Genomic DNA, 26,217 nt, shown 5'->3' with positions numbered 1-26,217 from the left:
CGAAATTTCTAAAAGACACTTTGAAATTATTTGAAATAATTTAGTTCAAGAGTGTCATTATTAATCATTTAGATATTCATGGTGATAATTAAGTATTTTGTTGTTAAGGGCATATAATGTCTGAATTTGTCAAATATTTTCTCTTGTATTCAAATTTAGTGGTGTTTTAAAAACTGAGTAGCAAATGCGTTTCTTTCAGAAAAAAACTGTTTAAAGATGAGGCTAGAAAATTATGAAAGAAAGAATATTTTTAGTTTAGGATTTCAGAAATCTTGATGTCCATAATGGTAAGGAATGGAAGCAGATGTTTGGAGCAGTAAGCTGATATAAAATATCTAAACTACACACAGAATACAAGTAAGCAATAACTGAAAATGGGGTGAAGCCATGAATAATCAAATTGTGCCCCCATTGAGGTATTTATTCCAGCAATTCTCACATCATAAAATTTCCTTAATACCCCTCAAACAGTGTACCAACTAGAGCCAAGGTATTCAATTACTTGAGGCTCCTGGGGACAGATTTCATTTTAACTACCATAACATTGTAAATACATTGTTTATTATTACATGCACAGACACACACACAAACACACACACACACACACACAAAGACGTATATCTTATTACAATATATTTTGTTCAGATTACTTCTAGTGAACTCATTGTTCATTATCACCAAAACATTGTCTTCAAACACACACACACAAACACACAACCACAATTTTTCTTTTTTTCCCCTTATATATTATTCTTTCTTATTTTACATATCAATCCCAGTTACCACTCCCTCCCATGCCCCCAGACCTCCCCTCCCATCCCACTCCCCATCCCTCCACGGGGGGGGGGGCGATGCCTTCCAGGAGGGATCATCAAAATCTATCAAGTCATTTGGAGTAGGATCTAGGCCCTCCCTCCTGCAGCTAGGCTAAGGGAGTATCCCTCCATAGGGAATGTGATCTCAAAGTCTTTTCTTGCACCAGGGATATATCCTGATTCCACTGTCAGAGGTCCTTTAGACTGCCCAGGCCTTCTAACTGAGACCCACATTTAGAGTTGTTTCCTAGCTATCAGTCTGGGAATCCATGAGCTCCCCCTTGTTCAGGTCAGCTTTCTCTGTAGATTTCTGTAGCCTGGTCTTGACGCCATTTCTTATCACTCCTCCTTCTCTGCTCTTGGATTCCAAGAGTTCGGCTCAGTGTTTAGCTATATGTGTCTGCTTCTGTTTCAATCATCTACTAGATGAGGGCTCTATGATGGCATATAAGTTAGTTATCAATCTCATTTTCAGGGAAGGGCATTTATGGTAGCCTTTCCAGTGTTTCTCAAATTGTTAGTTGGGGTCTGTCTTGTAGGTCTCTGGACATTTCTCTAGTCAGTTTTCTCTTCAAACCTATAATGGCTCCCTCTATTATGGTATCTCTTTTTTTTTCATTCTCCTCTATTCATCTACTGACCCAATCTTCCTGGTCCCACATGTTCTCCTCTCCTCCCCTTTTCTTTCTCCTAACTTCTTCACTCACCCCACCCCCAGACTCCCAATATGTTCAGTAGATCTTATTCCTTTTCTATTCTGTGAGGGACCTTGTATGAATCTCTTAGTTTCCTCTTTGTATCCTAGATTCTCTGGTGATGTGAATTTATAAGCTTCTGATCCTTTGCTCTATGTCTAAAATCCATATATGAGTGAGTACATACCATGTTCCTCTTTTTGTGATTGGGTTACCTCATTCAGGTTGGTTTCTTCAAGTTCCATCCATTTGCCTGTGAATTTCAAGATGCCATTGTTTTTCCCCCCCACAGAGTAGAATTCCATTGTGTAAATGTGCCATATCTTCTTTATCCATTCTTCAGTTGAGGAGCATCTAGGTTGCTTCCAGGTTCTTGCTATTATAAATATTGCTGCTATGAACACAGTTAAACAGATGTTTTTGTTGCATGGATGTGGATCATTTGGGTATATGCCGAAGAGTGGGATTGCTGGGTCTTGTGGTAGACTGATTCCCATTTTACTGAAGAACCATCATACTGATCTCCAAAATGGCTGTACATGCTTGCACTCCCACCAGCAATGTAAGGGTGTTCCCCTTTCTCCACATCCTCTCCAGTATAAACTGTCATTGGTGTTTCTAATTTTAGCCATTCTGACAGGATTAAGAATTTAGATGTTTTGTGCTTCTAGTACTGAAATGCTTATAAGAAACATATGAAATTAAAAGTCAAATTTGGTTGTAAGCCTAGCATTTAAATGCTGAGCCATCTTTCCAGTTCAAATTCTCAGCTGCACCATGTTACCAGTAGTTTTTTTTTTTTTTTTTTTTTTTTTTTTTTTTCCTGCCAACGAAAGAAATTTTGATAGGAGGAATCTAAGAGATTCACCCAAGGTCCCTCACAGAACAGGAAAGGAACAAGATCTCCTGATCACATTGAGAGTCAGGGGAGGCGGGGAGTAAGTGAAGAAGGAACTAGGAGAAAGAGAAGGGGAGAGGAGGAAAGCAGGTGGGACTAGGAAGTTTGATTCAGAGAAGGAATATATGAGAGAAAAAGAGAGAGTGAGACAGATACCATAAAGTAGGGAGCCATTATAGGTTTGAAGAGAAAAGTGACTCTAGAGAAATGTCCAGAGACCTACAGGACTGACACCAACTAACAATTTGAGTAACAGTTGAAAGGCTACTATAAATGCCCTTCCCTTAATGAGATCAACAACTAACTTATCCACCATCATGGAACCCTCATCTAGTAGCTGATGGAAACAGAAGCAGACACCCACAACTAAACACTGAGCCAAATTGGACTCCAGATGCAGAGAGTGAGGACAAGACCGGGCTACAGAAACATAGAAACAGCTGACCTGAACAAGTAGGAGCTAATAGGCCCCCAGACTGATAGCTGCAAATCCACCATTGGACTGACTCTGACCCCTGATCATGGGTCTTAGAAGGTCTTGGCAGTCTAGTGGACCATATACAGTGGAACCAGGATGTATCCCTGGTGAACAAAAGGACTTTGGGAACAAATTTCCCATGGAGGGATACTCCCTTAACCAAGAGTCAGGAGGGAGGGCCTAGATCCTACGCCAAATGACTTGACAGATTTTGTTGACATCACCCTACCTGTGGAGTGGGGGAGGTGGGATGGGAGGGTGGTCAGGTGGCATAGAAGGATGGCAGAGAACAAGGAAGGGAAGGAGAGTGAGGGAACTTGGATCGATATGTAATATATATACATATATATATATATATATATATCATATCAGATGAGCAATTTAAATAGACCTATAACTGCTAACTAAATAGAAGCATTTATCAACAGTCTCCCAACAAAAACAAAACAGTAAAACAACACAAGGCCAGATGATTTCAGTGCAGAATTCAACCAGACATTTAAAGAAGAACTAATACCGATACTCATCAAATTGTTCCACACAATAGAAGCAAAAAAAAAAAAAATCATTGCCAAATCTTTTTGTGTATCTTGGTACACAAACCAAACAAAACTAAGATAGAGAACTAAAGACCAATCTCCACCATGAACATTGAAGCAAAAATACTCAATAAAACTCTGTCAAATCAAATCCAATAACACATCAGAGAAATCATCCACCATGATCAAGTAGGCTTCATCTCAGAGATGCAGGGATGGTTCAACATATATAAATAAATCAATGAGATCCACCACATAAATAAACTGAAATTTAAAAAAAGTAAAACACCTGATTATCTCACTAGATGCTGCAAAGGGCTTCAACAAAATTCAACACCGTTTCATGACAAAGGTCTTGGAGTGACCAAGGATAATAGGATCATACCTAAACGTAATAAAAGCAATATACAGTAAACCAACAGCCAACATCAAACTAAATGGAGAAAATCTTAATGAGATTCTTCCAAAATCAGGAAAAGACAAGGCTGTCCTGTCTTTCCATATCTTTTTAATATTGCACTTGAAGTTTTTGCTAGAACAATAAGACAACAAACAGAGATCAAAGGGATACAGATAGGAAAGGTAAAAGTTAAACTTGCACTATTTGCAGATGACATGATAATTTACATAAGTGTCCAGAAAAACTCTACCAGGGAACTCCTACAGCTGATAAACACCTGCAGCAAAATGGCAGGATACAAGATTAATTGAAAAAAAAAAAAATCAGCCCACTGATAATAATGGGCTGAGAAAGAAATCAGAGAAAATTTACTGTTTACAATAGCCACAAACAACATAAAATATCATCAGGTAACTCTAACCAAACTGCAAAAGACCTGTACGACAAGAAATTTGAGTTATTAAAAATGAAATTAAAGAAGATACCACAAAATGGAATGATCTCCCATGTTTTTGGATAGGTAAGATCAACATAGTAAAATGGCAATATTGCCAAAAGCAATCTACAGATTCAGTGCAATCCACAGCAAAATCCTAGAACAATTCTTCTCAGGCCTTGAAAGCAAACTACTAAATATTTTAAGAAAAAGAAAAAGAAGAAGAAGAAAAAAAAACAGTATAGCAAAAACAACAGAGGCAGAGTGAGAGGACAAGACCATGTTGCGGAAACACATAGAGACAGCTGACTTGAACAAGGAGGAGCTAATGGGCCCCCAGACTGATAGCTGGGAATCCAGCATGGGACTGACTGACTCAGAACCCCCTGAACATAGGTCTCAGCTAGAAGGCCCGAGCAGTCTAAGGGACCTCAGAAAGTGGAACCAGGATGTATTCCTGGTGCACAAAAGGACCTTGTGGGCACATCCCCCATGGAGAGATACTGCCTTAACCTAGAGACAGGAGAGAAGTCCTAGTCCATACCTCAAATGACCTGTCAGATCTACATAACCCCACCTGGATGGCATTGCCCTACATGTTGAATTGGGGTGGGGAGGGGAGGGTGGTCAGGTTGCATGTGAGGAGGGACATTGGGTAGGAAGAGGAAAAAAGGGAGGGAGAGAGAACTGGGATTGACATGTAAAATTAAACAAATAAATAAATAAATAAATAAATAAATAAAAAGAAAGAAAGAAAAAGAATGAAAGCTGTGGGGCTAGAGATTTCTCAGGAGTTAAGGGAGCTAGGTCTTCTTGTAGAGGAAAGAGTACAAATCCCAGTACCAATATGAGCAGCTCATATATCTTTGGCTTCAGAGGATCCCATGCATTCCTCTGGCTTCTGTGGCACCTGCGTGCACATGCCCACATACATCACACACCACAATAATTGAAAGCTGAAATTGCTGTAAAAACAGATATTATACAACTGTCCTAGACTTCTTGAGACCACTGAACTTAATCAGGAGAATAGTGTTTCTCAAATACTTTTAATGATCAAACAGGACATCAATAGTTGATAATAAAAGTGTTATGTAGATCTGCAGCACTATTACACAATCACCAGAAGGGGTTGTAACAATTATAGCTAACAATACTACACATCATGGGTACTATACAACTTTCCGAGACTTGCTTTCCTGTCTTCCTAATGAGGAAACTGAGCCTGAAGAATTAGATTAACTTCCCACAAACTTTGTTTGGTAAGTAAAAGAGCTTGCTTTCACACCAACCATCTGACTCCAATATACCACCAAAATGATGCTTGATCTCTTTCTATTTCAGATCCAGGCTTTTACAGAAACTATATTGAGCCTTACTTGGAACAAGCAACTAGGATCTGGCCATGGCTCCTTGGGGCAGCACTGGTGGGAGCTGTTGTTGCTGTAGCTCTGACAGGGCTCAGCAGTTGTCTGTGCTGTCGTAAGAAGAGGCAGCTCCAGGAAGAAAGACAACCACTCCTCATGGAAAAAGATGATTACCACAGCTTGCTGTATCAGAGCCATCTATGAACAGCCTAGGAAACAGAAATGGGCCAAAAGGTCTTACCTCATGCTTCCTATGTGTTGATGGAGATCATTCCGACAGTTTTAATCTAATATAAAACATAGACCATAGCTATCTGTAGTACTATTTCTGCTCAGTCCCCTCTTTTCTCCCAAGCCCTAGATTCCAAGAAAGACTGGTGTTTGTTAAAAAGTCACTCTTCATTGTTTTTTGAATAAAGTTGCTCTTGTAACTAATTTGGATGATTTTTGATAAATGCTTCCTGGTTATTTAAAATAAATTATAATGAAACTATATCTATTGATGCCATTTATTTCCTTAGTTCATTTTGAATTTCAAAGAAAATAAAAATATTTTCTTTCCTTCCTCTATCCCTTCTTCTCTTTCTACCAACCCCCCCACCCCGTGTGTGTGTGTGTGTGTGTGTGTGTGTGTGTGTGTGTGTGTGTATTTTAGTTGTTTCAGAAAATTTTAAAAGTCTGAGGTAGATAAAATGCTCATTTATTTATAAATTTATTTCATCAATGGTTAGAAATTAATGATCAGGAATAAACTAGAAATAGAGGAGAATCATCTGCTAGCATTTATTTGTTGTCATATTTAAACTATCTTTCTAAATTCTGTGTCTGATGGAAGAAAACCAGACAAGAGTTGGGAATTTACTTCCTAATACAATGATGGAGTTTAGAAAGAGTAGATTTGTACTAGAGATTATTACCTACACTTAATCCAATAAAAAAAATCAAAAGAAAAAGAATCAAAACATCAAAGTGGATGATTACAGTGGCATGTAAAGTTTGAAGTCTCTGTGACTGGAATCTGAAATAATAAAGATGAAGAGCAAAAAGAATGAGAACAGAAATGAGGGAATCAAACTGCATCGGATTCTGCAACAACAGTGCCAGGGTCAAATCCAATCTCAGGGCACACTGGTGTGGGCCAGCCTCAGCATGGATTGGATTTATGTGGGCCAGTCTCAGCATGCATTGGTGTGGATCTGCTTTGAGACAGTAACACTTGCCATGACCCACCAAAGTTTGCTGTTAAAATAAACTCTTAGTCCTTAACGACTTTCTAATCATATTTACAAACCTTATTGGCAATGCTGGAAATCAATCCAGGGCCTTGAACAAGCCATGCTAACATTCTCAAACACTCTCCTACAGAGCATTTACATGAAAATACCTCCAAGAAATTCTGGCTACAGCTGACAGGGATCTTTATAAACTCAGTTTTCCCATTTATCACACGACAATTCCCTCTTTTGTTGTTTCATGTCATCATAGAATATTGTTTTATTTCCTCTAGAGGCTCAAGGTATCTATTTGTGTACCAGCCACATCTTTGATAAAAGCTATCACCTCTTTGATTCCATATCGATTCTCATTATAATAACAAAATTATATAACCTATTCTTCAAGCTATCTAACAACTTCTTTAAATTTTCTTCAATCCTGTGTATTTTAACCTTGCTTATTGTGTGGCTTTTATAAGTTGCTTCATTTTCTATCATAAGATTCTTTATCTTTTTCAACAAACCAAACACCTTATTCTCTATGTGTAGAAATGAATCTGTGTTGGATATAAGTCATTTCACCAGTGTCTGTAGCTGACATGGCCATTATGTTCCATTATGTTCCATTACCTTTCAGTGTGTGTATATGCTTTAATTTATGAGAACAATTTATTTGACAACAACAACAAAAAAGATCCTATTTGGGCCATCTACTGATCTACTGTGAGCCTGTACTATTTTGAGAGCATGCCAATGAATGATGATCTACTCCCCTTCAATAAGACCCTTAGAATGTCCTGAGACACAATTATGAAAGAGGCAGCTTTGTTAACATTGTATTGCTTAGTTTCAAAAGCATTTGGCAGTTTATACAACATAATGTAAATTAAAGATGGGCTATAATGACCACCAAGGATTTTAAATTGTTTAGCTGTTAAAAACTACTTATCAATAACTTAAATAGCTTGTAAAGTGCTTTTAAAAATTCTATGTGCTTCAGAGAGATTGTTTCAGGACATTTTTGTAATAGCAACATTCCACAAAGGAGTAGGCAGAGAGAACTTAGCCCAAACCCCTAACTAAAGAGCTATAGATAACTCCTGTGGAAGGAAGAGTCAGTTGTCTTCACAATTGTATCCCCTGGTAAATCCATCATGCTTCAGTGGAAGCCTGCATATCAATAGCATATGTACAACATGCACTAGCGTCAATGACTTAGTTAAAAGAGACAAGAGGAAATAAAGAAGAGGAGGCTGTGAGGCAGGGGTGGATCTGTGGAGAATATAAGGCAGAAGTCCAGGGTGAGAATGGTAGAAATGTATTGTATCAGTTTATCAAAATTAATAAAATATTTATAAATGAACTCACAGAATGTGGCAGCATTCACAATTTAGATGGGCTACGAGAACCGAGATGGGGTAGTTTACACAGGCTCCCACCCCTGACCAAGAGGCTAACTACAGTTGATCCCTGCAGGCAAAGGGAAAAGGTAGCTTCTCCAGTGGAGTCTTACTGGGTATATTAACTACACTTCAGGGAAGATCCCATCCCAGGAGTACTTGGAAAAACAAAAAACAAACTCAATGGTATTTTTTAGATTTGTTTTGTCCCATTTTTGGTTAGTTTACACATTTTTGTTGTATGGAATTGGAGGATGGAAAAACATGGCCAAAAAAATATTGTGAGAAAAAAAATTCAATAAAATAGTTTAGAAAAGAAAAAAAGCACAGATGTGGATTCAAATTCTAATGCATACATCAACAAAAGAAATCTGTCACCTAAGGCTCAGGGATCATTGCAGAAGGTGGGGCAAAATGATTGTAGTAACCAGAGGATTAGGAGTGTGCTCTGTGACCCTTGTGATGACAGAAACTACACGAATCTCTCCAACTTGACTGCCTAATATGAGCTGAGTAAGGGCCACAATAGACATGCCAAAAAATAGGGGGAGTTCAACCCTACCAAAACAACTATAGGCAACTAAGAAATGCTTAGAGTGGGAGAAATATCTTCCCTTGGGAAGAGTACACCAAATGTTGGCCCTGAAAACATAGACACAAGCAACAGTATATGGAGTGAGCAAGGTATGTTTAGGATTATATATGTATGTACATGCATATGTATGCATGAAATAATGATTAATAAGTAAAGAGACCATTAATTTAAAAGAGAACAAGGAGGGCTGTGTGGACATATTTGGTGGGAGGAAAGAGAAGGGTGAAGTAATGCAATTATAATATCAAAAATAAAAGCAATTTTTTAAAAAAGAACCTCTATTACCTGAAAGAATTGCAAATACTTGCCATGCAGTTCTCAAAACTGCTCTACAATTCTCTAGCTCATTTGTTTGACATTCACCATATATGTATCTTTAGAGCTCTTATAAAATTTCAGATGCAGTCTTTACCGCTTCTTAAAATGTGTTTTCTCTAAATATTTCCACAGCTAACTCTCTTACATCTTTCAGCTTCCTCCTTAGCCTCCTCCAAAGCTTCCTCCTTAATGAATCCTTCTGTCAGGAATGAGTGCTCCAAAATCTCTTGCTCTCTATGCATTGTCCAGTTATGGATCTCTGGTACATCTCTGCATTTTGGTTGGGTGCAGTTTTATGCAGTTCTCCATCTATTATAATGAGAAGTTTCTTTGATGATGGATGAAAATGACACTTATCTAGGAATATAAGGACAAAAATTTGGAATGTAATTAGGAATTATGTTGGTTTAGCAAAGTGGTAGTTATAGGTTCTCCTCCCAAATCTGTGACTTCACTACCCCAGAGTTGTTCGCTGGGTTTCTGACACCAGGCAAGACTTCCCTGCTGTTGAGCAAGTACAACTCAGGATGAAATGTCAATTTGACATTTGCTAAGGTGGTAGTTGTAGCTTACTTTCTCATTGTTAGGTTTCAAGCAATGTTTGGAATTATATATTCCATTGGACTCCATTGGACTCTGTATTATAGATAGTCCATTCATTCTGAAAATAGTATTTTTATATAAGTAATGTTTTTTCTTAATTTTTGGGAAGCCAAATTTACAGACTTGTTTTATTATTTATAGTTCCAGAATTCCATCCAAGAACTCTTTAAGTCACATTATGAAGATTTTTTTGAAAATGACTAATTTTATAATCTGTGATTAATTTTTGAGTTTTTCCATCAGATGTAAGAATGAGATTAATGTTTTGAAACTGCATTAAATGGTTTCTGTGCTGCTAACCATATTTTCTCCATAGAATTGCTTATGAAACTTTGTAATACTCAGTGGCAGGCATAAAAGGAAATCAGCAACAACAATAAATAAACTATCAATCTATAGGAATAAACATGGTTGTATTTTAAATGAATATTGCTAAGTGAAAGAAACCAATCTGAAATGGCTACATGTTATCATCTGATCCCAATGCTCAGTCTGAAATGGCTACTTTATCTGACCCCAATATGCAACATTCTGGAAAAGTCAAAATGACAAAAAGAGCAAAACCTAGCATTGGTTACCAAGCATTCTTCAGGAACTGGTTGACCAAAGAACAGAATACTGATTTAGGGTGGTGAAACTATCCTGTATGATTAAACACACTATGCATATGGCAAAACCCATTGACCTTTGCAGCGCCAGGCAATAGAGGTAATATATTCAAATTCTTAAAAATATGATTGAAGAAAATGACAAAGCCACCAAACTACGTGAAAATAAAGGACTCATGCAGACCTAGGCTACCTGGAAGTGGTATCTGTAAAATTAAGGGTGAAATAAATTTCATTTAATCACTTTTCTAGAGCCAATAAAGGTGTTTCCTTTATTAATATGAAAAAGAATATTTATAAAGTATAACTGAATGAACAGCAAATGGGTTGAAATGGAAACTCTTGTAGAACTATCATCAATTATTAGATCTGAATGTGAATTTATTTTTAGCCATTTATATTGGTAGATTCAATGTTTACTTTAATTATTTTATTGCCAAATTTGGGTTCACCCTTGAATATGCCTCTTAACAAATATCTTCAAAATCCATATTTTTGCCTAGTTTAAAATATATGCACTCTCACTGGGTAATGGTGTCACATGCCTTTAATCCCAGCACTTGGGATGCAGAGGCAGGCAAATCTCTGTGAGTTCCAGGACACCCTAATCTACAGAGCTAGTTTCAGGGTTAAATAAAGAAACTGTCTCAAACAACCAGATACAACAAAAACAAAAAGAACAAATGCATTCTCTTCATTTAAACTTGTTTATCACAGAGATAAATATGTTGAGTAAATGAGAATATTTAGTGAAATACAGTTCTTAATAAATTAATATTGATAAAATTATTGTTTACAAAAATAAAATAAATATTCAGAAATATAAAATATATTTTCTAAATTGATTATCAGTATGTTGCACAAGCTGTTTTCCTACTCCTGGAGCTCGTTGGTCCTCTAGTTTCAGAAAGGAGTCTGAGTTACAGACATATGCTGCTGCACTAGGTTGATAGTGGACTGTTTTTTTGTTTTTGTGTCATGAAGATCCTGAAACTGGGTTTTCAGGACCAGCCCTTTCACTTGCTTCATGAGATCATAGAAGGGATGGATATTGGGAAGGGCCAATTCATATCCTTGATTCTGGGCCTGGGTGGTTGCTGGGTTGGTCCACATGCCAGTTCTCCTGCATCCTCAACAAAAGGGCGAGCTCTCCAGCACCACCCTTGCTAGCTCATCCATTGCTGTAAGCAGCAAGAGGAGGTGCCCATTCTACTTCTCTCATGCCTTTGGGGGCAAGCGCACCTACACCTGTACCACCAGGGCCAGCCAGCTCTACTCTGTTGCCCAGGGGAGGAGAAGCAGGATGATTGTGGAGTGTTTTAATAAGAGATACTTTCAAGTCCACAGGGAAAAGCCATGTCTATTTTGTTAGGCCAATCATCTCAAATTTAATGACATTTCATGGCAGTTGTTGAATTAACTAACTGAATGTGAAGTTATATCTAAAAGTAACATGGTGGTCTTAGAACTTAAAATAGAAAAAAGTAAAAATTTCATTGTCTTTAAAAATCCTTTTCAACTAGATATATAATGTTTATGTGTTTAAAAACATTTGGCATTATACATAATAACATTCTTTTTAGTTTAAGTTTATAATTTAATTTTTTATTGACAACTACTTTATAATCTGGTTCATAAGTAATACTAGTAGTACATTTTTCAGAGTATATACCCAAAACAATATAAGTTGGTATACTATTACAATTACATCTGTTTGTTATAGCTCTATTCACAATAACTAGAATGTGGAAATACCACAGATGTCCTTAACAGGTGAATGAATAAAGAAACCATGGCATTTATAGATAATGGAAATTTGTTCAGCCAGAAAGAATTAAATTATGCCATGTGCAAGAAAATTGATGGATTTATGTTTTATGGTGCTGAATGCAATAAATTACATTCAATAGAAAAGAGCATTTTTTTCTCACATAAATTTATATTTTCATGAGGAACTATTTGGAAAAAGAAAGAAGTCTTAGTGTAAAGGGAAAAGAAAGAAATGAAGGTTGGTTTGGGGTGAGGTCAGTATTACCAAAGTACATGTTATATTATGAAGTATGGCACAGTGGACTCATTTTTTTGTGCAATAAATATGTCAGTGATTAAAACAAAAATGTACCCAAGTATCTATGTCTTACTTACTAAATGATATCAGAGTTAACACGCAAATATTTTGCTAGAATTTGGGGCCATGAAGATGATTAAAACCCTTAAACCATATGCTGCATTGAAAATAAAAATCAATAGAAGTCATAGGCAAGTAGATAATTACTTATAAAATTATAATGGAAATATAATCATTCTAGAGCAGCATTTTATAACATAATTTAACAAATAAAGTCATAAAATAGAAAAACTTAATTATATATTGTTACTAGAGTTTTTATTGTCTTGCCAGGTCCTACTGCCTTTGAGCCCCAAGTAAGCACATGGATTCAATATTAATTATAAAACTGTTGTCTGATGGCTAGGGCTTCTTATTGGCTAGCTCTGTCTTAATTATTTTTTTATTTAATTTATTATTTTACATGTCAATACCAGTTCCCTCTTCCTCCCTTTTACCCTCTCTGTTCCCTCCCATGCACCCTGACCACCCTCCCCCCACCCCAATTCCATATGTAGGGCAATGCCATCCAGGTGGGGTCATATAGATCTGTCAGGTCATTTGAAGTAGGGACTAGGACTTCTCTCCTGTCTCTAGGTTAAGGGAGTATCCCTCCATGCGGGATGTGTTCGCAAGGTCCTTTTGTGCACCAGGGATACATCCTGGCTCCACTGTCTGAGGTCCCTTAGACTGCTCAGTCCTTCTGTCTGAGAACCATATTCAGTGGGGCCTGAGTCAGTCCCATGCTGGATTCCAGCTCTGTCTTAATTATTAATTCTTTCTATTAATCCATATATTTCCATGTGCTCTTACCTGACCAGAGAAAGATCTGGACCTGTTATTCCTTCCTCTGCTACATGGCATCTCTTTGAGGTCTCTTTGCCTAGCTTTCACAGAATTCTCCTTATTCATAGTCCCACCTATCTTTCTGCCTCTATTAGCCAAACACTGCTTTATTCATCAACCAATAAGAGAAACATATATACAGAAGGACATCCCCTATCATCATATCCCTAATCTAAGACATAATTTTTAGATTGGGTTAATTTCTTCTAAAACAATCATTGTACACTTTATAACATATACATATATTATATATTAAAACGTTTAAGCATTTATTTATTCTTCACATAAGGACTACTTAAATGAGTATATTGATTTATTTTAATGAAGAAGTTTGAATAACAAAGACATCCTAAAATGTCAAATAACTAATAAACTGTCTGTATCACAACTTTGAATTCATGCCTTCCTTAGCCCTCCTTCTAAACCACATTGCTTCCATGATGATCAGAGATGGAGAAAATGAAAATTTAAGATAAAAATAATTTTATTGTACATGCTTTTATAGCTCATATTGGTGGAAACAGATTTTTACATTAGCTAGTATGATTTTAAATTCAGAGATGGTCTCAGTATGTTAAAAATAACTTCAACATTTTACAGTAAGTCATAGAATTCTACAGAACCAGAAAGACATTGCTACAAGAAAGAAATGTTAAGGATAGAAAGAAATCACCCTCTTCAAGTTTACAGTAATCTAAAAGTTCATGGATAAGTATCTGTATTGGATCTATTACATCATATATTGTTCTAAAATTGATCTTGGTAAAGTGATTTTTCTGCACTGATAAGTAAGAGTAATTACATGTATAATTTTAAATGGCAGACAGAGTACAGTTTGCTTTCCCTGAGTATAGTCTACCCTCTGAGCTAAAGTAAGGATTGGGAGAAAATGGAATGAGATGGGCTGGAGGACCTGATGAGACAGCTAAAGGAAGGAAATTTTTTTGGAATAGTTAATTTTACCACTTTAGGCCACATTTACCATAACCCATGGTGTTAAATGCCCCTCTAAATACTCATGTTTACACACCAGGCACAGTTAGTATCATCATTGATGGCTAATGGAAACACTCATAACCCATAAAAGTGCCAAGAATATGTGACAGTGAAATGCTCAGTGTTAAATGGGATATATATCACTTCCTCTGATGCTTAAGCAAGATTCTTGAAAAAGTGAGTAGAAATAATGTAAATGCCAGAGGACAGGGAAGTGTACAGAAAAAAAATATTCTAGAAATGATACAACTATAATATATATCAAGTCACTGAAGCTATTTCCCTGCACAAAGTATGCATAACCTTGGGGGTGGAGACATTATGTCTTGGAGGGCAGTGGTCTATGATACTCCTTCTCTGGGCAGCTAATTTATGGCTGTTATGGGAAGGAGTGCCATTTTCTTCAATGGTAGAGACACTGATAAGCCACCAAAGTTCCATTTACCACCCACAATTTTCTAAGCAACTAATTATACTCAGTGAGTTTCACACAAAAAGAAGGCAGAAAAGTAGGATTGGCACTTGTTGGAAAGGAAACAGCTTTTTTAGGAGTGCAAGGAGAATGACAGAGGGAAATTAGGGGTGGGCATAATGATTAAAATTAACAGCATTTATGCACAAAACTGTCAAATAATTAAAAACAAAGCAAAGCAAGCAAGCAAGAAAAATCTAAACCCCAAACTAAATAGTCTGTTCTCATACTTTGAGGCAAATAAATAAATAAATAAATAAATAAATAAATAAATAAATAAAAACTAATTTTGTTCAACTATGACTTATAGTACTGCTGGCCAATATTTCAATGCTCATCTAATTAAATTACAGTTTTTTAATTTTTTATCTTATTTATGTGTGTATGTTCTCTATGAGTATGTAGGGGGCATTAATTTGGGATGATTTTTATGTGGCAGTCACAGGACTTCTGTAATTGTTTGTTTCCTATTACCATATCGGGCCTGCATATCTGATTCAGGATTTCAGTCTTAGCCACAAAAGCTTTAGCCATTGACAAATTTTTCTAGTCTTCAATTGTTTTACTTAATAGATATATGCCTGTCTTCATCTAGAAACACAGATATCAAAAGTTATGCATTCATTGGCTGAGGAAAATGTCATTAGAAGCCCAGAAGAACCTAACTGGGAGCAATGGTTTAGGTTTTGAAAGACCCATAGAGCATGGACCCTCATGCTCTGACTCAGGAAAGGCAGTACCCCAAATCACTCATGAGACACGGTCTTGATGGAAAATGCATGAGGTCTTTTATATTCCAAGTACACTGGGGTCCATAGTCATATGCCACGCAGGGGTAGAGGACTGAGGAGTTAAGACACCTTTTATAGGGTTACAACAAAGCCCGCACATAATAAACCAATCATTTCATAGCATCCAGAGCCTTCTTGGTGTGGGCCAATCAATTTAAACCATGAAAGCCCACACTTTATAGACCAATCAGTTTTCTATAGCTATGGAAGTCTGCATTTGCCCGAACTCCTGGGTGGGGTGACAAAACTTATTTCCTGTTATCTTAAGATGCCAGGATCAAGTATTCACATGTCCTGTCATAAACAGCAAAGATTGTGACCTTTTGCCTATTTACTGCCAAGGGACAGGGTCTGGAACTTAAGGTATTTAGGGCTTTTCTATTCTTTTAGCTTCCTGTGGTCATTGGAGAGTTAGGATGTATTTTTCCATCCTTTCAGTTTCACTAATTCAACCTACATGAAGCAAGTTCATGTAACAAAACTGTCAAGAGTGAGAATGGACTACCCACAACATTTCTGCTCCCTTCCTCCTCCCTCCCTCCCTCCTCCCCTCCTCAACTTCCTTCCCTTCCTCCCTTCTTTCTCCTCTTCCTCCCTCTCTCCTTCCTTCCTCCCTTCCTCCCTTCCTTCCTTCCTTCTTTTCCTAACCTCCACCTCCCCCCCCCTCCCTTCCTTCCTCCTGTAGGACCCTCAGAATGAGGAGTCTCTTAGTTTTGGTTGGTGACTCAATGTCCAGTCCAGTTTCTGCAACATACAAAGGCTTTAATGAACATGAATTGTTTGAGCAAACGGGCTCCCTCAGCACTCAGGCCAGAGAGAAGCCCCATTCCCAGGGCACAGGTGTTTTTAAAGGCAAAACCCACAAGCTTAGGAAGGGGTGTGACCCTCTGTCCATTGAGAATGTGACCCTTTGAGGCCAGATGGTCTTGCTGTTAGGGTCAACAGACCTTAGGGCCTCCTGGGGTGCTAATTAATCTTGTCTGGGAAAAACTAGAGTTGCAGCTAACTCTTTTGTTTCTTAAGGACCCTATTTACCACCTGCTGACTCACAGAAAGTAGGGGCAGTGTGAATTCTTGGTATCCTGCTATTTCAGAGCCATTGGTTAGCAAATTCTGCTCAGCATTCCAATTATTTGGGCTTCATTTCATTCCTTTGCTAGTTTAAGTCTTTCACTCCCTCTTTTCCCCCTCCCTCCCTCCTTCTCGCCATCCTTCCCTCTCTCTGTCCCTACTTTCCTTATTTTCTTCCATTCTTTATTTTTTAATGCATTAATGTCTGATTTAGTAGTCCAGGTTGACCTAGAGTTCACAATAACTCCTGCCTCAGTTTAACAGTTGCTAGGATTACAGAAGCTCCCATGTCTGTCCCTGAAGAATTTTAAAGAAATTTTTATTTAAAAATTATTTTTCATTTTATAAACCAACTCAAGTTCCCCCTCCCTCACCTTCTCCTGCACCCCTTGTTTCCCCCTTTCCACCCCCAACCACTCCTCAGAGCTGATAAAGCCTTCCTTGGGAAGTAAAAATCTGGGATTCCAAGTTGAGGCAGTACCAGCCCCTTCCCTGACTGTATCAAACCTGAGCAAGGTAACCCAAGATAGGGAATGGGATCCAAAAAGTCAGTTCATGCACCTGGGTTAGGTCCTGGTGCTAGTGCCAGGGGCTCACCAAGCAGATCAAGTTACATAACTGTCACCCACATTCAAAGGGTCTATTTTGGTTCCATGTTGGTTCCCTAGCTACCAGTTCATAGTCCATGAGCTCCCACTAGCTTGGGTTAGCTGTCTCTCTGGTTTTCCCTATCATGATCTTTATCCCCCTTGTTCATATGATCTTTCCTCCCTCTCTTCAGCTGAACTCCAGGAGCTCAGCCCAGTGCTTGGTTGTGGGTCACTGCACCTGCTTCCATCAATTACTGGATGTAGGCTCTATAATAACAAGTAGAACAGTCACTAATCTGATTAAAGGGGAAGGTCCATTAAGAAACCATCTTCCTTATTGTTAGGAGACTTACCTGGGGTCATCCTTATGACCAACCCCTGGTTTCTTCCTAACTCCCAAATGCTCTCTTCATCAAGATATCTGTTTCATTGGTCTCCCCCTCCATCCCTTCTCTAGCTTGGTCTTTTTGACCTCTCCTATTTCCTTCCCCCATCCCTTCTCATATACCCCTGCCTCCCAGTATACCAAGGAGATCTCAATTATTTTTCCTTCCTTGGAACCTCCACGTATGTCCCTCTTAGGGTCCCTATTTTTATGTAGCTTTTCTGGGGTTGTGGAATATAGCCTGATTATCTTTTGCTTTACATCTAATATCCACGTGTGAGTGAATACATACCATGTTTGTCTTGGTGGGCCTGAGTTATCTCACTCAGGATGTTTTTTTCCAGTTCCATGCAAATTTCAAGATGTCATTATTTTTTACTGCTGAGTAGTACTCCATTGTGTACATGTATTACATTTTCTTTTTTAATTTTAATAATTATTATTATTTTCTTATTTTACATATCAAACCCAGTTTCCTCTCACTTCCTTCCTCACTCCTATGACCCCCAATGACCCTCCCATCCCATTTCCCCCACACTCCTCAGGGAGGGTGATGCCTTCCAAGAGGGATCAACAAAATCTGTCATTTGGAGTAGAAACTAGGCCCTCCTTCCTGCCTCTAGGTCAAAGGAGTATCCCTTCATGGGGAATGTGCTCCCAAAGTTCTTTCCTGCATGGGGATACATTTTGGTTCTACTCTCAGAGGTCCCTTAGACTGCCCAGGCTTTGTAACTGAGACCCATGTTCATTGGGTCTGAGTAGGTTCAATGCGGGTTTCCCAGCTGTCAGTCTGGGGGCCCATATTCAGTCAGCTGTCTCTGTAGATTTCTGTAGCATGGTCTTGTCCCCATTTTCTTAAAACTCCTCCCTCTCTGCATCTGGATTCCAGTTCGGCTCAGTATTTATCTGTGGGTGTCTGCTTCTGTTTTCATCAGCTACTAGATGAGGGCTCTATGATGGTAAATAAGTTAGTCATCAAACTCATTATCAGGGAGGGGCATTTAAGGTAGCCCTTCCACTGTTGCTCAGATTGTTAGTTGGAGTCATACTTGTAGGTCTCTGAACATTTCTCTAGAGTCAATTTACTCTTCATACATATAATATCTCCCTCTTTTATGGTCTCTCTCTCTCTCTCTCTCTCTCTCTCTCTCTCTCTCTCACATCTATTCCTCCCCTAACTCAATGTTCTTAACCCCACATGCTATCCTCTCCTCCCTTCTCTTTCTTCTGACTCCCTCTCCAGTCACTGCCTGACTCCCAATATGCTCAGGAGATCTTGTTCCTTTCCCCTTCTGTGAGGGACCTTGTATTAATCTCTTAGTTTCCTCCTTGTATCCTAGCTTCTGTGGCAGTATGAATTATAGGACGGTGATCCTTTTCTCTAGTATCACATTTTCTTTATCTGTTCTTCAGTTGATGGTCATCTAGATTGTTTCCAAGTGCTGTCTATTACAAACAATGCTGCTATGAACATAGATGAACAAATGTTCTTGTGGAATAATTTTGCATGCTATGGGTATATACCCAACAATGGTATTGTTGGGTCTTGAGGTAGAGTAATTCCCAAGTTTCTGAGAAACCACCATACTTATTTCTAAAGTGGCTGTGCAAGTTTGCATTCCCACTAGTAGTAGAGCAGTGTTCCCCTTACTTCACATAATCTCCAGAATAAGTTGCCATCAGTATTTTTGATTTAGCCATTCTGATAGGTATACCATTGTATCTCAGAGTCATTTTGAGCTGCACTTCCCTGATGACTAAAGATGTTGAGCAATTCCCTATATGTCTTTCATCCATTTGATTCTTCTTTTAAATATTCTCTATTTAGATTATTATCCCAGTTTTTAATTGTACTACTTATTATTTTGGTATATAGTTATTTTTTTGTTTTGTTTTATTTTGTTTAAGTTCTTTGTATATTTTGAAGATCAGCCCTCTGTCAGATGGAGGATTGGTGAAGATTTTTTTCCCATTCTATAGGCTGCTGTTTTGTGTTAATGACCATATTCTTTGCCTTAGAGAAGCTTCTCAGTTTCAGGAGGTCCTATTAAATGATTGTTGCTCTCAGAGTACTGAATGGATAACAGGTAATACATATCATACTGACTGGTATGAGTAATAGACCATCACAGAGCCCAGGTAAGTGCAAGGATATAAGCAGGTACATATCAAGTGAGACATATGCCCTAAAATACTAGAAAGGATGCCTTACAGCCAATGCTGGGCTTGAGAACCTATGTAAAGGAGAAAGTTGATATTAACCGAAGAGAGAAGATGCCATAGTACAGTTTCAACAACTCTTTAACCTCCAGTGTGTGGCTGTGGTTCACAAAGCTTCATTTGCTCTCACTCTCTTTTGAGTTACTTTTCCTGTTAGTGGCAGATGACTTTTGTAGTTAGGATTAATTGACTTCAAATTCTAAGTCTTGACAAAGCCTGTGTTGTTGTGAACCCTTACTAGATGTTCTATTTCAACCTGTGTTTTGGAATAGCAAAGCTAGGAACTACCCCACCTTCCATTCTCAACCCCAAATAGCCTATTAAGGGACTTTGAAAGAACCAAATGAGTCAGCTATTAACACCAAAATAAAAGAAATCCAAAGCACACAGGGAGGCAAACATCTTGAAATCTAAATTTGTTGTTAGTTTCCCACTAATGGAATTTTTAATTTCAGAAATAGCTTTATAAAGATGAATGCAAATAACTTTGAAATCTCTCATAATTAGCCATTGTTTTAAGTAAATCATACCTTTTATACACCATGTGTGATGTGATCCACTTCTATGTTCTCTATTCCCATTTCCTGATGATTGATGATTGTACTCCGCAGAAAGTTGTAAACATGACCCCTGTCAAATAGAAACACATAGGAAACTTATGAAATTCTTATTAGTTTTATTACACTCAAGCAAGCCTGAAGAAACTTCCTTTCTCACATTTTTATATTTTGAGATTTTAGTAAATATATTATGTTCAACAGAGTAATCAATATGAAAAGAAAAAAAAGGCATTTTGAGAAACTTTCATCTTCAGTATTTAGATTTGCATCAAATCTTGATTTGTATATACAAACACCCAAAGCTATTTTTTCCCAATTATTTTTTGCGTTCCTTTTCTTGGGCAATTTTACAATACTAATGCTATTAATGCATGTACTCCTGACCTCATTGTGACATAAAGTAGAAAATGTGGATGAAGAACATATGCACATAACTGATGATCTTGTCTTCTAAATGCATTTGAACTCGACCTACTGAAATGCTCATTACAGATTGTATAATGGCCTTGTGAAAAGAAGGAACAAGCCACCATTTCAGGGAAGCAGGTTGTTTGAAATTAAATGACTTGAAAGATTGCTACATAGTAACAATTTATTTGAAAAAGGAATTCAGTACCACATAATGAAATAACCTGTTTAAACCCTACAATCCAGCCATCACTATTAAAATGTTCTGCAAATTGGAATACAGCAGATTCTAATTTAACTAAGGAGTAGCTTTTAAACTTAAAAATAAGGACTAATCCTGTAATATAAAGAACTTTTATTTAGGAACACGAATAATATAAAGGCTTTTATTCTAAAGCAAAACTCTCTTCATTCTTCTTAAACAAAGGAATCATCCCAATGCAAGCTTGTGTAAAATATGGTGTCTATTTTGAGACTTAATGCCACCACATTCATGAATACTACAGCATGTTTACTCAGCCAGATAACTGTAAATTACAGATTATTTTGAAATTCAGTCAATATAGATAAACAAAATAGAATGATTAGTAGAGAAATTTCTGATTTTCAAATTACTGATGGATTAAATCAATTTCCAGATGATTTCAAGTAAATTAATGCAAATGTCTCATTTCCCACCTATCCAAATATCACACAAACCTTAGAGCTACTCTATTATCTTCATTTTGGATAATACTCTATTGGTGGTGAGCTGGAGTAAGAGACATTACAAGAGTGTGAAGTTGCACAGTATGCCGGCATTTAGGTAGGCTGAAGCTTAAACTATGACCAAATGCAAAATTATAACTGGATCTAAAAATGAGCACATGACAAAATTTGTTTCCTTGCCACAAAATATATAGGTCTGACTTTCTAAAAGTTCATAAATACTTAATGTTTTAATTTTAGTGAAACAAATCTGAGAATTGAGCATAATAAAATAAACTCACCTCAAAATAAATAAAATCTTAGAATCAGAATATAAATGTTTCAAGATCAGAAAAGAGCCAAAACAACAAATTATCCTTTGTTAGACATCCTAGGCAATTTTCCAACCAGAATATAAAATTAGTTTAAAAGAGAAGGAGGTTAAAACTTTTTACCAACCTACATTTGCTTTCTAGAGTTGTTGCAGCATGAAATGACACAGTGCACACCTCAAGTTTTGATTACAGAATTATGCTTTCTTTGACTTGTAGCTAACCCACTGTGATACTATGAAGCCTGGAAAATATCAGGCAAGCTTACAGAATTTCAATTCCATTCAACATGTTTTTCTGGTCTTCAGCCACAAAGATGCACATACACTGTTAACCATGGCCAAGGCATTGTGCAATGTTCCTTTATTGCAGTTAAACAAGGACAATACTAGAACTGAAGTTTGTTTGTCTAAATTCTTGTTCTAACTTCCCCATCTATCACCTGGTAACAGATGAACAGAAAAGGTGTTTATAAGCCCCATGACATTTTTAATACACCTTTTCTTTACTGTTGGTCACCCACTTATTTTCTGTCCTTTTTCTGCTCTTCCCTTTGTCTGTAGGTCATCACCTGGGCCCTTAAAAACATGCTTTAAATTTAAAGTCTAAATAATAGTATAGCTTATCAAATACACAATGCAAAGTATCTTTGGTGAGAAGAAAAGATCTATTAATTGTTTTAAGTTCTTTCTAAAGATAAAGAGAGTCATGATATATTACACATTCTTGTAGAATTATTTTAGAGATAAGCTATAGGTGTTTTGTTACAATGTTTTATAGACAGCTACTTTATGATATTTCTTCATCAGAATTCTCAGAAGAGGAGGTGGAAAGATTGTAAGAATCAGAGGTGGATGATTACAAAATAGTATTAGTGTTTCCTGGACACATAAGTACAGTTGCTATACGGAATCTCAGCAGTTGTTGGTAGCATGCACAAAACCTATACCAGCTCAAGCCGGACAAAACTCCCAGCATGGTGAGGGGATATAGACAAGAAGTCCCACCATTAGCTGGTAAGCTACCTAGAGAAGGAAAGTCAGTTCTCTTTATTGGTGTAGACATTACTAGGTGAAATACGCTGCAGTAGAAAGCGATACATCTAAGAGAATATGAGCAACACAAATAATTTTAGTCCTTAAATAAACCACAACTAACGTAAAAACAAATTATAACTAAAGAAATAAAGTTTCTTGTCAATGGCAATTGCAGAGATGATAATGAAACATGTTAAATAAATGTATAATGGCATCCAGGCACGCAGTAGATATTTCTTTTTAAATGTCAAGTGAACTGAAGAGCAAGAGCCCTGCTGAACCAGATAGTCATAATAGTTCCATCATACATTACAGAATACAACACAGGTTATGTTCCAAGTAAGGTAAAAGAAGATACTTTATATTCAATACCCAGTTGAAGAAAAAAAAAAGAATTAATTGCTTTCCCTTTAGTTAATGTGTTGTACAAGCCATATTTTAAAGCCTATGAATAAAATCCCAATGTTTCTATGGGTTTCTCCAGCCTGGTCTTGGCCTCTTTGCTCATCATTCCTCCCTGTCTCCAATTGGATTCCAGGAGTTTGACCCAGCCTTTAGCTATGAATATCTGCTTCTGCTTCCATCGACTACTAGATGAAGGCTCTAGGATGGCACATAAGGTAGTTATCAATCTCCTTATTGGGGAAGGGCATTTAAAATAGACTCTCCATTATTGCTCAGATTGTTAGTTGGGGTCATCCTTATAGGTCCCTGGACATTTCCCCAGTGCCATATTTCTCTTTAACCCTATATTGGCTCCCTCTATTATAGTATCTCTTTTCTTGTTCTCACTATTCTTCCCCAACTCAATTTCTTGCTCCCTCATATTCCTCTCTCCCCTTCTCTTTCTTCTAACTCCCTCTCCCTCTCACTCCCAATTTGCTCATGAGGATGAGGCCTTCCATGGGAAGTCTTAAAGGCTGTCATCATTTGGAGCAGGGTCCAGGCCCTCCTGATGGGTCTAGGCTGAGGAAGTATCCCTGATTTAGGAATGGGCTCCCAAAGTCCATTCATACACTAGGGACAAATACTGATCCATTACCAGAGGCCCCATAGACTGGCAGTCGTTCCAACTAACACCACATTCAGGCCATCTGGGTCTGTTCTATGCTGGTTTCCCAGCTATCAGACTGGAGTTCATGAGCTCCCCCTTGTTCAGGTCAGCAGTTTCTGTGGGTTTCTCCAGTCTGGTCTTGACTCCTTTGTTCATCACTACTCTGTCTCTGCAACTGGATTTCAGAAATTTGGCTCAGTGTTTAGCTGTGGGTATCTTCTGTTTCCATCAGCTACTAGATAAAGGCTGATTTAAAATAGCCTCTCCACTATTGCTTAGATTATAGTTGGGCTCATCTATGTAGATCTCTGGACATTTCCCTAATGCCAGATTTCTCTTTAAATTTATAATGGCTCCCTCTATTATGGTATCTCTTATCTTGCTCTCCCCTATTCTTTTCCTCCTCCAAATGTTATGACAGACTTTGAAGACTGCCCATAGAAGGCTTCAGCCTACCTGAAAGAGGATAGGATGGGAGTTTGTGGGCATAATGGGGAGGACAGGAGGGTGCAGGAACTGGGATTGACATGTAAAACAAGCTTGTTTCAAATTTATATAAAAATTATTAAAAAATCCCAATGTTATTTACTATGCTAATTTCTCATTATTAGTGTAAATTACTTATAGTTACTAGATGACAGAGTTCAAATGAGTCAGTACAGTGAAGATATTTACAGTTTTAATACTATAGTGTGTGTATTAATATCTACATTTGTTGAGCTTTGTGTTCCCTAAGAACTGTGAGTAGGTAGTTGTAATAATAACTTTAATGCATAAGAAATGGATGGTGTACTTCCCTTTATCAATATTATATTAGATAATGCAGGGAGTTGGTATTTTTTAGAGAAGCCAGATACAATTCTGTTAAAAGACAAAGGTTCTGTTAAATATTAATGTCAATAAAATGTGAAAATGATCCTAAACCATGTCAAAAATTATCTTCAGTTTTACTGCACACTTGAGATGCTTTGTGATACAAACACAATTATCTTGATGTTTTTAAAAAAAAATCTAATTTCTTCCTCATTTCTAACAATGTTCTTATGAGACTGTTTTTGACAAGGCCAATTCTGAAGTATATGAATTAGTGCTCTGCATGTAAATGACAATATCTAGTCCAACATATTTAATTTATGCTGTTTAAAAAAATGCATAGTTTTCCCCTTCCCCTCCTTTAATTGACTCCTTTTTGTAGTTTATTAGAACTCTTCTGCTTTTCTTTAGGAAACAAGTTTTCACACCTTTTTCAAATTTTGTCCATTGAAAATAACACACAATGAAGTGAAATTGGGAGCAATGGAAGAAATATTTGTATGTAGTGAAACAATGATCCTCACTGTCCTGTGATGGATGATACATTTGTTTTATTTCATTTATTTCTTCACTAGTTTAAAATGGCTGGATCTGCAGGACAATTATCAAGTTACAGTCACAGAAATATAGGAAAACAAACATGTGTTTTGACATCAAATTGTTTCTAGAGACCAGGAACTTCTCAGAGTTATGATTTGCAACTATGTGTCTACATTTAAAAGTAAAGAATTACACATCCATGCAACAAAGACATGTGCTCAGCTATGTTCATAGCATCATTATTTGTAATAGGAAGAACCTGGAAGCAACCTAGATGCCCCTCAACTGAAGAATGGATAAAGAAGATGTGGCAATCTACACAATGGAATACTACTCTGCAGAAAAAATAATGGAATCTTGAAATTCACAGGCAAGTGGATGGCACTTGAAGAAACCATCCTGAATGAGTTAACCCAGTCACAAAAAGAGGAACATGGTATGTACTCGCTCATATATAGATTTTAGACCTAGATCAAAGGATCACCAGCCTATAATTCACACCACCAGAGGAATTAGGATACAGGGTGTATTGTAAGAGATTCATATAAGTCCCTCTCAGAAAGGGGATGGGACAAGTCCCCCAGAGTACAGGGGAAGTGGGGGGGCAGTGAATGGAGAGAGAAGTAGGAGAGAGGCGGAGGAGAGGAAGCACGTGCGACTAGGAAGACTGATTGAGTCAGGGTAGGAATAGAAGACAGAAGAGAGAGACAGAGAGAGACAGAGACAGAGAAAGAGATCATAAAAGAGGGAGCCATTATTGGTTTGAAGAGAAAACTGAACATAAAGAAAGGATTAGAGACCTACAAGACTGCCACCAACTAACAATTTGAGCAACCATGGAAAGGCTACCATAAATGTCCTTCCTGGATAGTGAGATCAACAATTAACTTATCAGTGAAGCCCTCATCTAATACCTGTTGGAAACAGAAGCAAATACCCATA

The 26,217-nt window shown here is 37.4% G+C and overlaps 1 protein-coding gene across 1 annotated transcript in view; it reads left to right on the top strand.

Annotated features, from left to right (window-relative positions):
- The window catches only part of Tyr (tyrosinase), a 77,571-nt gene extending 71,539 nt beyond the window's left edge, over window positions 1–6,032 (top strand). The window contains exon 5 of the mRNA XM_051191607.1: window positions 5,606–6,032. Coding sequence (XP_051047564.1) covers window positions 5,606–5,832 — 227 coding nt within the window. The 3' untranslated portion in view covers window positions 5,833–6,032. The remainder of the gene's footprint in view (window positions 1–5,605) is intronic.
- The last annotated feature ends 20,185 nt before the right edge of the window (window positions 6,033–26,217 follow it).

This window comes from Phodopus roborovskii, unplaced genomic scaffold, assembly GCF_943737965.1.
Source record: "Phodopus roborovskii unplaced genomic scaffold, PHOROB, whole genome shotgun sequence".
Classification (NCBI taxonomy): domain Eukaryota; kingdom Metazoa; phylum Chordata; class Mammalia; order Rodentia; family Cricetidae; genus Phodopus; species Phodopus roborovskii.
Note: the sequence above shows the minus strand (reverse complement) of the source record. Positions and strands in the feature narration are given on the sequence as shown.